Source organism: Dendronephthya gigantea, unplaced genomic scaffold, assembly GCF_004324835.1.
Source record: "Dendronephthya gigantea isolate DGI-Jeju-01 unplaced genomic scaffold, DenGig_1.0 000078F, whole genome shotgun sequence".
NCBI lineage: Eukaryota > Metazoa > Cnidaria > Anthozoa > Malacalcyonacea > Nephtheidae > Dendronephthya > Dendronephthya gigantea.
This window is the reverse complement of record NW_021163088.1, coordinates 614,210-629,452: the sequence shown is the minus strand read 5'-3', so window position 1 is coordinate 629,452 and position 15,243 is coordinate 614,210. Positions and strand designations below refer to the sequence as shown.

Genomic DNA, 15,243 nt, shown 5'->3' with positions numbered 1-15,243 from the left:
ACTTTATGGTCGCTTCACAACAGCTAGTGATGTGTAAGTTCAAATATAACTGTCGGTATAAGGTCTTTTTAAATTTGACAATAATTTTTAATACAATTTTTAGATGGAGTTTTGGCGTTTTTCTCCATGAATTGGTAACCTTAGGTAAGTGTATCTATATACTAAATTTTTTAGTGGAGAAAATACGAACTTGCAATATGTTTATGAATCTTTCGGGACGTAAAATGCATGGATGATGCATTAAAAGCTGTGATAAGAATTTGTAATATTCCACATAAGACATTTTTAGCCATTTTTGGTTTAGCACGTCTCTCGAATATTTTCTCGAGTTATTGCTATATTGACAGTAACACAAAAATAAAGGTATTCATCGAGTATCACGCAGTGCCGAAAATAGTTGCAGTATAAAACGGAAGGAGTTTTGCCCTGCACAATGGATACAAACAATGAATTCTTTCTAAACAGCTGGGAATTACCTGTTACCCTTCTATACCCTTGCGATTTTTTGCCTGTCCAATTTCCTCCCCATTTACTGTTTCTCTTTCTAAGGCTGTCAAAAAAGAGCGTATCCGCTATTTATATAGAATACATAAACCCGTTGAGATGCATGACACGAATTATTATTTAATTTTTAAATATAGTCTCCTTCAAACCATAATGGTGATATAATCAAGTGAAATATATAATACGCATGCATGCTGCGTATATTTTTTTAAACCTTTTTAACAATGATAACGTTTTTACAGGTGGGGAACCATACAGCGAGATATCTCCGATTGAAATGCGAAATCACATCAATTCTGGTTGCCGACTGTCGAAACCATTTAATTGCTCAAATGAAATGTAAGTAGCTAAGATGAGTTTTTTTAGCAATCTGCAGAAATACCCTCGTTTATTTATTTCGCTAAGACCGCTTATTTATTTCAAAATTCCCTTTGAGGGTTACAGGAATAAAAATTATATTTGCTCCATACTAAAGCGTGAACATATTATAGTTTTTATTTTTTTAACAGCAATCCTGCTTTTTACGTCACGTAATTTTTAAGAAGTTTTATAAAAAGTGTCAATTTTCTTTTCAACAAATTAGAAATACTTTTTGTTGCTATATCCCTTTAGGACCAAAATTTTCTTTCATTTCTATTCAGATATGAAATAATGATGAACTGTTGGAGCGATGATGAAAAAAAGCGACCAAATTTCTCGGAAATACGGCAATATCTTCATGACATGTTAACTGATAACCAAGTAAGCTCATATACATAGAACTATAAAGCCTGGTTTTCACTAATGCATAACATAAGCTTAAAAGAAAAAACATTCCGACTTAAATAAAGTATATGTAAAAGAAAAATCAGGAGAATTATTCATTTGAAATTTATTTTGTCTTTCACTGGCTTTTGTTTTATAAATTCAGGGCAAATGTCGATTCGAGTGCTGCATGTTTCATTGCGTTTCATTGTTTTTCTTTTTGCCTTTTCTTATCCCTACGCTTATACATGTCGCAAGTGGAAGCCAGTTTGATTTCTTTACAATGTAACTTGCGATTTTGCTGAGGATATGGGCATGCCCAACTGTTACAGCTATCTATGTAACGATTATACAACTAATATTACATTAAGATAACAATAAATTTATTTTCAGAAATCGTATATCAGTTTGCATCAAGTAAAGGGCGAAGACTTTCGAAGAGAGATTAATATCTAAGATCATGTAACTGTGAGAAATGAAAGTGCTTACGTTTGAGAAAGATCTTCTTTTAATCGAACTAAATATCTTTTTGAAAAACATAATTAGAGTTTAGTATTAAATTCAGTATTTTTTGCACGAGAGTAAATTCGCTAGTAATATCCATACAGTTTGGAAGTGCTAAAGTTTAAGAGCATGACTTTAGAATAATTTCTAGTACGACACTATGACTATAGTGTTACATATAAGTTTGTAACGCTACGAATAGGAAGCACGATAATTGGAGGCAGCGGCAGATATTTTTAAATTCATTTTGCCTTTGATCAATTTTTTTCCAAATCCATTGTTATAACAATCTATTAATAATCAACACAATCTGAGATATACAAATAGATCACCCCTAAAATTTGAGTCTCGCTAGCGAACGAGACCTTGACCTGCTAAATAGTCATACGATTCGCGAATCGCGGTCGACTTCTTAGAGGGACTAGTTTTTGACATGAGATTGCATAGCCAGCCTTACCATTTTGTCCCGCTATGTAAATTTCGAGAATAATTTTTCATGTCTTTAGAAATTCATTGTTTTCACAATCAATGAACACAAAAATATTAGCATAAGGGGACAAATTGTCAGGCTCGCTACGCTACTCAAATATCCTTCATTGAAAATTTAATACGTATTAAATGTTTGGTTTCGTTATAATAAAACCTTGTTCTACATTCATGAAAAATGTCACGCTATGCTTGCAAAATGCATGTGCGAATTTGAAGTCTCATTGCATGTTGACCACGACACTTCACTGAAATATCTAATAATTGAAAAGGGAAAAAAACTACAACTTTTTGAAACCAGCAAACTTCAGAGGACTCGTCTTCATGCATGCATTTTCTTTCTCCCTCTCTCTCTTTTCCTCTCTCTCTCTCTCAGCCATTAATCTCAAAATTCTCAATTAGTCATTTAATTTTATAGATCTTTGTTGACATATATAATGAATGAAAGTGTGAATAAAGTGCTTAAACACTCGAGTGATTGCATAGATTGCCTTAGCCAATAATGTGGCTTATTTATTTATTATTTGGATGGCAGTATTTTACCGAGGACGAAAACACTCGTAGAACTCATACACCATATATAGTATTTACTAGAAATACATTGCATGCAAAGTCCCCTCGCCTGAAGCAATAAACTTATATTTCCATCACTGAAATTCTATGATACTCGCGGTTTCTGCTGAATGATCGAAGCCGTGTAAGTAAAATCCTATATCTTGGTACAATTATAAGGTCGACTCTCGAGCTATCACATTCAACTATAATCGTAATTCATTAATTGTGGTACGAATAGTTTTAAATAGTACAATTTTTAGCGAAATTTCAATTCCTTTTTAAACAGATTGACCTTTAAAAATAAATGTTTTCCCAATCAAAATCATTTTAACGAAATTGACGAATAAATTCAAAGAGGTGTCGTACGTTTGTTCATAAATTTACAAGTTAAACTTACGAAATACTTGCATGCTCTAAAATACAAAATCTACCTATTTACCTGTTCAAAAACACTCCAAAAATGCTTTAAAATCGTAGATTTTTCACCATCTATTTGAATCAAAGTTTTTCTATCGGAAAGCATCATCTACTTTACATTTTAATCATTTTTACGAGTGAATTTTTCCGTATATTTTCAAAACCATCCAAATGAAAAATATTTTTTAAAAAGTATAATTCAAAATATCAGTTATGCTGACGCGAACCAAAATTTTAATTTAGCCAATCGCACGCTTGCAAACGTTTGCTCGTTACCAGTTTTAGCTCGTCTTAAACTCACGCATGCGCATAACTTACAAAAACGCCCAACGTCCATGACATAATGGCGGACAACTTTCATTTCGCATTTGCATTTCCGGGTGTAATCAAAATTTCTGGGCGGAATTAGTATCCTCGCCCGGTGCTTCGCACCGGTTCGGGGATTATATGTGTATAGTGATTTATGCACAGCAGAATGATGAAATAAAAATCGCATTTCACTGTGTAAATTAATTTCATGCAATTTGATTGGACGTACGATGTTTTTCACGTGTGAAAAAATGCCATACACGGCTTTTGATTGGACGTACGATATTCTTCACACATGAAAAATTGTCGTATGTCATTTTGGCGGCAATTTGTTTATATTTTCTTTCAAGATGGCGTCGAAATATAGGAGTGAGATTCAAAACATAATTCTCATATTCACGATATTTTTACATTCAGCACATCTCAAATATTTCGGAAAGAATCTTTAACTTCTATTGAACAAAATTACAAAGAAACGGAACGGTAGTAAATATGTTTTCATGCATAAAGTTTCGATTTTGTTGTTCACTGTGTTTTTGTATATTAAAAGCGTGTCGTTGTCAAATTGATCTCTATACACATTTAATAAACAAATTACTTCATGGTTGGCTCGTTTGTACGATTTTTATTATGCACTCGTTGCGAAGGATCGCAAACTTACTCGTTGCTGCGCTCACTCGTTCGTATTGCGATCCTTCGCAACTCGTGCATAAAAATCGTACACACTCGCCAACCATGAAGTAATCTCTATATCCATGCACGGGGTACAATGCGCGTATTTTCCGTATGTCACGTTAGGAGTGACATAACGAGTTTGGGACACTCTCCCGCCATTTTTATTGCTGTTTTTGTGAGAATAAAAGTTGGTTGGTATATGAAACGATATTATCATCTTATACATGTTTACATAAATAAAATCTATTCTACGTATGTATATAATTTAAAAACATTCGCTCTTATAATTGTTTTTCGCGGCTTATTCACTTGTCGTCTTTTACTTTGTCTGTATACTTTAGCCACTCTGAATTTAGGCTAGAGATTTTTGAGGTTATCGAGAAACTAGAGCTCAAAATTACCGTGATGCGTTGCGCCAATTTTAGAACTTTTAAAATGGATGCAAGATTTTTGTTATTTTTGTAAATCTGGCCGTGTTTTGGAAATAAATCAGTAAAAATGTTGTGCAGAAGTGGTTAGCCTATATTTTTCATGATATGATTTGTTTTAGGATTCATTTCCAAGGCCATCACGACGAATCTTTAAGTTAATCTAAGAGCAAGTTTACATGGAGCGAGTTATCCCTGATATAGGCGGGAGAAAAATTTGACATATTTTCCGTTATTCTATAAGCTTTTACATTCTACAGATTGATTAAACTCAAACTGAGTCATCCTCAAACAATATACTAGGTCAATTTTGTTTTGAAAAATTGTAAAAAAAATTGTTTGCTTCCTTCATATAGTGACCCGCTTATTTTCGCTACATTTCTTGAAAACTGCCGTAATAGACCGGCGTTACTGCTGATCAATTGCGAGATGAAAAACAGAGTAATTCTGGATGCAAAAGAAACCAATAAATGCTCAAGAGAAAATTTAATTGCTTTTAGAAATTAATAAGACGTCTTCAGACAATAAACTAAATTATAGAATATTTTATTTGGTTTTTATCAAATGCATACCAGGCTAGTAAACGAATTGCATTTCTTGATTGTTAGTTTCGAGTGCATAAATATATGCCTTGTGCCATATAATAAACTTTTTTATTAACCCCGCTTGCTCGACCTACCGGGAAATATCGGACCTATTGGAGCTCGGTCTGTTCAAAAAGACCTCGGTCTAATATTTATAAAAAGTTATTAAAATGTTTACAAAGGACGGGATGTTATGTAAACATTGCATAACTTCCTCATAGTGGTGAAGCATGCATAATCGCATTAATCACGTGCACATATCGTTATGAAGCATATATTTGCTGGCACCTATTATATATAACAATTTTTATTAAATTAGACTTGTTACCACACCATCTTTTATTCCCAAGAAACATTTTTTTCATTTCTTTTTTCCTATATTTGGTTTATTTGCGATTGGAGAATATAACAGACTCGGCACATGAAATCGCGCGAAGTGAAAATTAAGCCTAAATTATATGGTTGGTATATATAGCAATATGACAAATGTCCTCACATTGAGTAACAAACTTAAATCTTATGTTGACAATAACGACACTAAGGTAAGAATATTCTTAGAAATTATAGCAACAATCAGTTATAGATCTCGTTTTTATTTAATGTAAAGAAGCACTTCCGTCTTATGTGGTGAAGATTGTTAGTAGCCTACTAACGGTTTGTCTGTTTACTTGCCTACAGTTGCTACTAATATTAAGAATCCAAGTCCAGATATAAACAGCAACTATAGTTTTTTCGTTATATGTATGCATGAGAGACGACATGCAGACGTCAATCTCCCGCATCGTACTCTGGTTTATTTGAACTATAGGAATTGAATGCTTATACTTCTTTCATTGAGCATAAATTTAAGTGATTAAAATTATCCAAAGTCTTAACCACAAAGTTTTGACGTTAGTGAAAATGAATATTGCAGTTTTGTTATATTCGGTATAGCCAAAAAGTCTAGTCATATGCGCTATTGCATGTGTAGAATGGAATGCGGTAAATAATTGAGAAATTTTACGTTTATTTATCATAAGGGTTTTATTGAAGAGCCGAGTTTCTATTACTACAAAAGAGGTTTAGATGTCAAGTTGACGCCAACGCAGTATACGCCTTATAAGTAGACATTCCATACGTCGAAAGTGAATTGGATCCGACAAAATTGGATCGTGGGAACGGACATGCATTTATATATGTCATTGCTGTGGGAAAACGACCAATGGAATCAGGACTTACTGCTATATATAAGGACAAACGAGTACAGGAGAATTATGACATATATCAAAATTAAAGTTGTACTCCAATTTCAAAGCATGAATGATATTAAATACGGAAACTATGGTATGATACAGAGAGCTTAAAATAAAACGGTGAATTTATTCTAAATACGCTAATCCATCTATTTATGCGGTACTGCATATACGTTTATTTATCATAAGGGTTTATATATATATATATATATATACATTTAGTTTCGATCGAGATCGAAATTACATGTATACATTTAGTTTCGATCGAATTTTATATCATTCAGAAATTTACTCTATCGGCGGGTGGCAAGAAATCCTCACAATGGCCATTATAATTACAATTCGATAGCTTTCCAAACAGGAAAGTTTTGATCACTAAAGCAGTAAAATGCTGGCTAATTTGACAAAAACAAGGAAAAACCCGTTCCTTTAATTTAGTAGATTTCAATCAAAGTTGGTTTATATTTCAGATCAATTCAAAAGGTGTAGTCTATAGGGATCAAATAGCATGGAGGCAAATCATGAGGTCTGTTAGGCGTTATTAAAATCAGCAGCGAAATTATGCAACCATGGTATATTATTTATTTCGATTTTGATGCGTTGAATTGATTCAAAATTCTTTTAACTTCTTTGTTACAGACTAAAATCTTTCAAATGAAGATGATTACAACTGGAGTCATATTTGGTTTTTTATTCTTTCATTGTGCCAGTGGTAGGTACTAGCTACTGCGTATTATACATAAACGTAATAAATTATTTTGGACGTAATATTTTGTAATATTTTTATAAAAATGCCGCGCTGTTCATTTCCGTATACAGCTATGTATAGTCGGCATATAGTCCCTATTATAGAATAACGGAAGACTGCATGTTTTCCTACTTAGTACGAAGAATTCGTCACCGCGATTACAATACCGTGCTTGTATTTTGGATTAAAAATGGGTAACAACAGTTACTTTTCATTGCAAATCAAATAATAATCAAATAATAGGGATTATTACCAACGTGTGCGAATATACATATTACGGAAATATATTAACCTCTTATTAACCGAGCGCGAGGTCTTACCAATAAATATCGGACCGAAGTCTTTCTTTTTGAACAGGAAGTTACGCTTGCCATATAATAGTACGAATTAATGCTATAGGAATCATATTATATGTTAATTTATAGCTTTCTAACACGGTAAATAAATTTGTATAAGTGGCTTCTCGGTCTGTAGAAGAGATACGGCAATTTTTTCCTATTTTAAATAAGCCTCATGATTTTTTCTAAATTTTTTTACGCATTTTTGTTAACGAATTACTTTTCATAATCAATATATTTTCCAATGAAATTATCTGACATTCGCTATTTTTCATATGCATATTAATGATCGGCTTATTCTGACAACGGAGATTATTTTGAAACAGAATTTATTCTTGCTCACTTGATCCAATTCGCTTAATATGTTACTGCAGCGATTTCCAGTTGAGCGTGGAATTGCGAAAGTTTGTTGGTTGAGTTCTGTAGTTTCAGAGCAATGATTCTAACGTCATCTAATAATGTTGCCAAGGGACGCTGACCATGGGTAAGGGTAAAAAACGTAAGCGCAATGGCGAAAGCCGATTGGCAAAAGCGAAAAAAGAGGTAAACACGGAAGCGGTAAAAAGGTAAAACGCGGAAAAGAGGGTAAAACACGGAAAAAAGGGTAAAACGCGGAAAAAATGGTAGAACGTGGAAAAAGGGTAAAACGTGGGAAAAGGGGTAAAGCGCAGAAAAGAGACCATTCCGCTTCGGCGTTTTCTTTTACCCCCTGGCCAAGTTGTCAAGGGAAAACTGTCAATTTTTTTACTATAAATAGAAGAATATGTCCATTTTAGGCAACTGTTATACAACATTTGATGCTAAGTTGTTTGAAGACGCTGCCACGGTTATATGCTTCCTGGTTATATTCCAAAATAAATAAAAGATCTGCATGTATAGCGATTAATAGCCGCTATTTTTAAAGTAGTTTATTTATAGCTGTTAGTCAAAAACTTGACATTTTTTCTTGACAACTTGGTCCGCGTTACCTAAAAATATAATTAGAAGACGTCACAAACATTTCTTTAAAACTACAAAACTTAGCGAAGAAACTTTCGCAATTCCCGCTCAACTGGAAATCGCAGAATATATTAGAAGCTCTCATTTTAAATGCTGTATACCTTAGTACCTCACAACATTACCGTTTTAAATTTAGAACCACCTTAACTGAGATGGATTATAAATTTTACTCTCAAAAGGTATGAAAGATGCAAAACTGAGATCCTATGAATTCAAAACGATAAAGTTGTGACGTAATTATCGGAAGGGTCTAGTATTTGTCATGGGTTTCTAAAAAACATTTTTAAATAAAATCCACCAATGCGATTATAATTTTCATCTGTAGTCATATATTTCTTAACTCTAAATTCGCCATTGGTTTCTCTTATAATTGTTTCTTAAAATAGTTTTAAATGAAAATAACATTACATGTTTTCCAATGCTTTTCGAGCTAAGACTTTTTAAGCTAATTACGTAGAAATTTGGGAAATATTAACATCTACAGCGCGTTGTTTTGCCGTATTTAAGGTAATTTCTAGCAATGTCTATAATTAATATATTATTGATCATTCGTGCATGATAAAGAGGCAAACCTTAGGAATTTTTTTATATTAGCTAGCAAATAGCACGCGATATAATTATATCGGTCTACACATGGCAATCAAAAATTCAAAAGCTAGTGGTGTTTTTAGAAAACTGATGATTTAATTAATAATTCGCAAGGGAATTGATCCTGGATTTTTTATTTTCGAATATATAAAGAAGATAAGATTCCGAGAATTTAATGAAACATTTAAGGGTCAAATCTGTTCTAATTATTGCTAGCATTCTGTTTTTTGCGCAAAACAATACACGCACGCATTTTTTGTGAAAGAAGGGGCTCAGGGGAAGCACTCCTATAGAATGCAATTAATCCTCCATTCAAAATACTCGATCTTAAATGGCCTTTAAATCACTGTTTTCCTAGGGTGTATATGCTCCCCAGACTCTGAAACTGCGCACAAGAGTATGATTTCACATATGCCTGTCGACGATATGTAAACATTCCAGTGACACATATATAGTTCAGTACTCTTAGTGCATGCGCGCAAAGTCGAGAACATGTGTTCAGCTAACGACTATAGAATTCTAGTTTAAATGTTTCACGTTTGTACTATTTCTATCGATCTAATCCACCGAATAAAACAAAGTTATCAAATCCTTTCCGTCATATATATTCTACTCCACAATGCCCACACGCTACATAATATTATACTATGAAACAGTAGCCCTAAGACATCAACCTGACAAGCAGCACACGCTAATTGGACATGCCGTATACGATTGAATGAGTCTATGGGCATATATATAGATTACAGACAATTGTTATAGACTGTTAATGGCCATGGTCTAATCTATGAGCGATATGTCAGCCAATAGAACACGAAACAACGTAGTATAGCGTTCGTCTTGTGTTATGAAATATATAGCGTATAGTATATAGCGTATAGTAAACTTTGCTGAAGCAATATAGGTAATTATATAATGACCACCATGCATGCATACATAGGTTAAGCGGCAATTGTCCCTTTTATTTTTGAACGGTGGAAGGGTGGGAAAAATTTCCGATTTAACAAATTAATAGCTTCTAATTTTGCAATCTGTATCTTTGAGGAGAGCGATTTGCTAAGTGAGAAGATGGAACATGTGCATTTTGCTTGTGCGCGTTTTTAGTACCGTACGTTCTTAATAAATTGAAATATAGTCAATTTTTTACAGCTTTATTTTCATGGTTGTATATTTATGTTACGGATTTCGTGATTTCTGATTCAACTTTTACCAGCTGATTTCAAATCATGACGTCAGTCAACAAAACAAATTTTCACACTCCCGGTGTTATTTGGCTCCGTGCTTCCAAATAGTGACATAAAGAGCGAAAAAAAGAATTTTAATAAACCGTTGAGTGAAAAACTGGGACATGTCGCTTTGCTGGGAAGCTTTCGTCCAATCGGATAATGCTTTTCTATGCTTTCTAAAGAACAAAGCTAGGCTATTGGTTGAAACAGAAATGCATTGTAAAGTTCAGCCAATGAAAATCATTCTTGCGAGGAGCTGCGACCCTACCGAAAAAGTACGTGTTTCAGCATTCCAAAGTCATATGAAAAGAAGGAAATTATAATTCAGTTTTGTCGAAAGTCTGGCTTCGAATAATTTATGTTGATTTTTTTACATATTAGCTCCTTCAATTTTGAGATATTTATGTAAAATTTATAAATATTCTATTGTTTTAAGACATGTTTTCATTAGAACTTTTGGGATCCTATACGGATTACCGAACGATTTTTTAATTACGCTTGAAATAAAAGTTGATGAATACATGTGCATAAACAGCTCGGGCGCATGCATAATTATTATTATGAAAGTAGTGCTTTTAAAATCTCACAATAACTTTACGAAGTCGCTATATAGTTGTTCTCGTAAAATTCGCGCGAGATGTTTCATCCTCGTACCTATTCCTCTTTGCTTGGGATCCCTCGAGGGATAGAGGACCTCCTCAATACGATATTATAACCGTGCATGCATCGAGTACGTACGTAAATAAATCTATTATCTTGTTTCATGTACAAGTATTTTTTTTATCTTACTGGCAAAAAGCTCTCTACGTAAAACACTCATGCATGTTATCTTATAGCTGTTGTACTATATAGCAGTCAAGTTCATTTCTTCACACATTGTGGACTTTTTCTTATATTTCTAGGACTAAAGATTGAAAAACCTCGAAATCTTAGAGCAACAGTTAATGGGAGCAAGGTACTTATTAAATGGCAGCCTTCTGTACCTACGCAAGGGGATGCCTATTACTACGTTGTAACTTGGAAAAGAACCAATAAAAACGAAACAGAGGACTACGCAATTGCTGATAATGACAATTCCTTCGTCCGTGATTTTGGCAGTAAGTATATATTGGGGTACAAGAGTAAGTTGCTGCTAAACTTAGTTATGATTTAACGAATGATTAACGAATTATTTGCTGACGGTTATGATGTATGTGATGCATGTTTGGATACATATAATATATGTTTTCGCACGTTATACAGTATAGACATATCACTGCAGTCCATGGACCGCTATAAAAGATTAACCAGAGTGCTTAGATACAAAACAAATTGTAATTAAGTTGCCTGATCCTGTACGGCTATTGACCGATCAAATTACGTGTTTCGCTCTAGTTATTATGTATTACTTATTTTTCCGACGCCGAAGGAAACAGTGTGTTTTGTGTCACAAAAACGTTTTTCACTAACTTAGTGATTTGTTATTATATCTAGTGTTAGTGAGGCCAAAGAACATGAAATTCATAGACATTACCTTTATGGTTAGCATATGATATAATTTAAAGGTAATTTCCAGTATCGCACGGTTGCTAGGAAAAGCATCGCAACGGGCAAAAAATTCCATAATTTGCCGGCCTAGGGAAAATTATTAAAAAATGCCCGCTTGTGTTGATCACGCCTAATCATGCAGATTTGAAGCTCTTTACGCGTGGACCTCTTGTCTAATAGGAAAGCAGAAAATATGAATTTTGACACTATAGGTATAAAACAATAGAATTTATTAGTGCGTCAATCATTAATGAGTGTGTCTACATCAATCATTCATGAGTGTGTCTATTTTTCCTTTAGATGCCACTGGTTTATACACAATAGGAGTCCAGGCTGGTAATAACGTTGGGATTCGCAGTGAATTCGCTTATCTTTACAACGTTTCAATAGGTGGAAATTATACCATCACAACACAGAGTACTAAATTAACAACCGCTCAGCATTCAAATACAACCACTCATACTCACGAATTGTTGAAACGAACGAATCCAACTGCAATGTCCATGCCTTTAATTGCTGGAGGTTCGACAGGAGCCTTTGTATTCCTCTGTTTGGCTGTGTTTATCTTTCTTTTCCTGCTGAGAAAAATTCAAAAGAAGCGACGAGATCGATCAATACAGGTAAATATTTTTATCACCTTACAGCACAATTTGTTTATTAGAGGTTGACTAAAACTCACAGTCACGATTTTAATGTCTGCACCCTCTGCATGTGTTGGAAAAATTCGTTTTCATTAAAACTTATGCATCTTAGTTCATGTATTAGCTTATACTGTGTTTATCTTTCATTTTCAACCCTGATGTTATTGCAATAATTCGACTTTCGTTTATACTTAATAATTTACGTACTGCTACAACCGTATTCAACAATCATGCACCATGTTGTCCGTTTTGGTAGGCATATTATTGAAACCTATCCATCACCAGAAATTCAAGACATTAATTACCAACACTCCAGGATTTCGCAATCAAAGATGGCTGCCTTGTAGGCAATAATTCCATTATAACAAGGCAACAATTTTTGATTGCAAAATCCTGGCGTTATGGTGATCAAAGTCTTGAATTTCAGGTGCTGAATTGTAATCTATAATTGGTAATCTGTATGTCTGCCCCACCCCAATTAAAATACCGGAATTTTCAAGGTGATACAAAGATTTTTCTGGACAGAAGATACAGTTCATATTCATTTAAACTTAAGCTATAGCGTATTATATAGCGTATAATTATATTATTTAAAAATTGCCGGAATTTTCAGGTGAATCAAATATGAAAAATATGAAAATACGGTTCATATTATTTAAACTTAGGCTATTGCTTATAAAATATTCGTGAAAGATATCCAGACAGCACACATAAAATCAATTATATATTTTCGGAGTTTACGCTAATCCAAACTGTTTTTGTTTCAGCCGTATACACTATTTTATAAATTCAGTGAATCAAATAACCTTGTCCACTGACTGCTTTTTGTGTTCCAGTGGCCGACATAATATTATGCCGTCTTGTTGACTTAATTGTTCGCGGTTAGAACCTCTCAACAACTTTTTGGACTAACTCAAACACAAATTTTGAGTACTTTGATTGGCTAAAAGCTAAAGGAAGTACCTATAAGATACAAATACGATACCAATTTAATCCAATTAATACATATCTGCTTGCGCGGGTATAAAAAAAACAGAAAATGCGAGGCAAATTCCAGACAAAAGATACAAGAAACAGATTAACATCAAGGCCTTATATAATGTAACGAACAAAAACGCTTTCGTATTCTGTCAAACCTAAATATCTAGATTTTTTTTTAAAAGTGGTAAACATCTGAGGCAAGCGCCAAGCAATGTAACAATTGTAATGCGTTAAACTGAGAAGTTTACATTGGCTGCGATCAACATAAAAATTATTCTGTTAGATTATTTCTATCAGTTTCCAGGAGATGTCTCTATTATAAATTTAATCGCAAAAATATAAATGAAATTCAAACAAAACCTGTGGATTTTTTTTTATTTGGTTGTATTTTTCATTTTCAGGAATTTGAATCCCGTTGGTTCGAAATTAATCTTCAAAAGACAAACGCTGCGATTGAACGACCAAACCGAAGTAGCGGTTAGTAATTTACGGTTGCATATAAAAAGTATGGATTATGCTAGCAACTTTATATTTCCTCAGTTAAATTCAATAGTAAATTTTATGAAAATAGCTGGAATCAGGGTAAGCACAACCTTTAGAATGCTATTGTGGCGTGATATGACTTTAATTGGCATCACGTACGCGCTGATCAGGTAATCATGCACTAGCTGAGATGAATAAACCTGGAGTGCCTGCTCCTCTCGAAAACCGTTCGCAAAAGTATTCGTAAAAAAATGGCGTCAGCAGAGGTAATTTTTCTCATAGTATGGCAGCCACTGTCCGCGTGTGCGCTGGCTCAGGTTCAGCTATTAACCAATCAAAAGCCAGAGTCTCTTTGCCAAGATACATACCATATGTTTGTTTTATTTGCCCGTTTCAATGAAAAAGAGTTATTGAAGTGTTCTATATGTTCCCGAAGCATTTTTCTTTGAATAAACTGGTAATATCTAACGATTTTAATATGCTTTCAAAAGTGTTTAAGGTGATTTTGGAATTGCACCAGTTAATTTGTGTTTCAAGTGGGAATATGCTGGGAAGTATTGCCCCAAAATACGCTGAGATTTGATACTGGTAAAAGATTTTATCTATTTGTTGTTAGATGCAGAAGACTTTCTATTTACCTAGGTCAAGGCTTCATTAAAGCAAAATTAATTTTGCCTTTGTAGCTATGAGTTTAAGAAATATATATAATAATAATTATAGCTATATTTAAAAGCGTTAAAAAAACATGATGGGCTTCGTCTTTGTATTCGTATTCATATTGTTCAAGGAAAAATGATTTGTGGAAAACATTACCCTATTGAAACTATTTTTGAACTTTTTTCATACTTTTCGTAGGTGACAAAAAGTGCTAAAATTCCGATAAGTGTGTTTAAAAAACCCAAGAGAGTAAGAAATTTCGTTACAGGTTTAGGGAAAAAAAATTTTCTGGTTTAATTTCCCCCCCACGATACGTTGTTTATCGCGGTCAGTGGATGCCCGGGTGAAAGTATTGACCTCTGCTGACGGCAGTTTTTTATCTCAGACTCCAGGTTTATTATGTCAATGTAGTGATATCATTCGTCTTGCATAAGTCACTATATCGACTGTAGTTTGGCAATACTAATCTCAAACTCTTATTGTGTGTAAAGTTATTTGTCTCACTTAAGTGAGAAAAATATTTTTTCTTCAGAATCACGCCAAAAGAAAATATCATACGTTGCACTATTGAAGCGCTGGCAAATCTCGCCAAACAGGCTGAAGGTACTGAACAAGCC

General features: G+C 33.7%; 1 protein-coding gene across 1 annotated transcript; it reads left to right on the top strand.

The window, feature by feature from the left end:
• Positions 1–6,411: 6,411 nt before the first annotated feature.
• On the top strand, positions 6,412–13,968 carry LOC114532148. Its single transcript, XM_028553725.1, has 5 exons — positions 6,412–6,529; positions 7,078–7,150; positions 11,240–11,434; positions 12,165–12,484; positions 13,888–13,968. Exons 1-5 carry the CDS (start codon positions 6,506–6,508, stop codon positions 13,966–13,968), a joined length of 693 nt encoding a protein of 230 aa, XP_028409526.1. The 5' UTR covers positions 6,412–6,505.
• The last annotated feature ends 1,275 nt before the right edge of the window (positions 13,969–15,243 follow it).

Bases quoted from the DNA above. Each gene is read 5' to 3' on its own strand.
- LOC114532148 (XM_028553725.1), top strand. From the start codon at position 6,506: ATGATATTAAATACGGAAACTATG. The intron at 6,530-7,077 runs GTATGATACAGA...TCTTTGTTACAG, and splicing joins TATTAAATACGGAAACTATG to ACTAAAATCTTTCAAATGAA. The intron at 11,435-12,164 runs GTAAGTATATAT...TTTTTCCTTTAG, and splicing joins CTTCGTCCGTGATTTTGGCA to ATGCCACTGGTTTATACACA.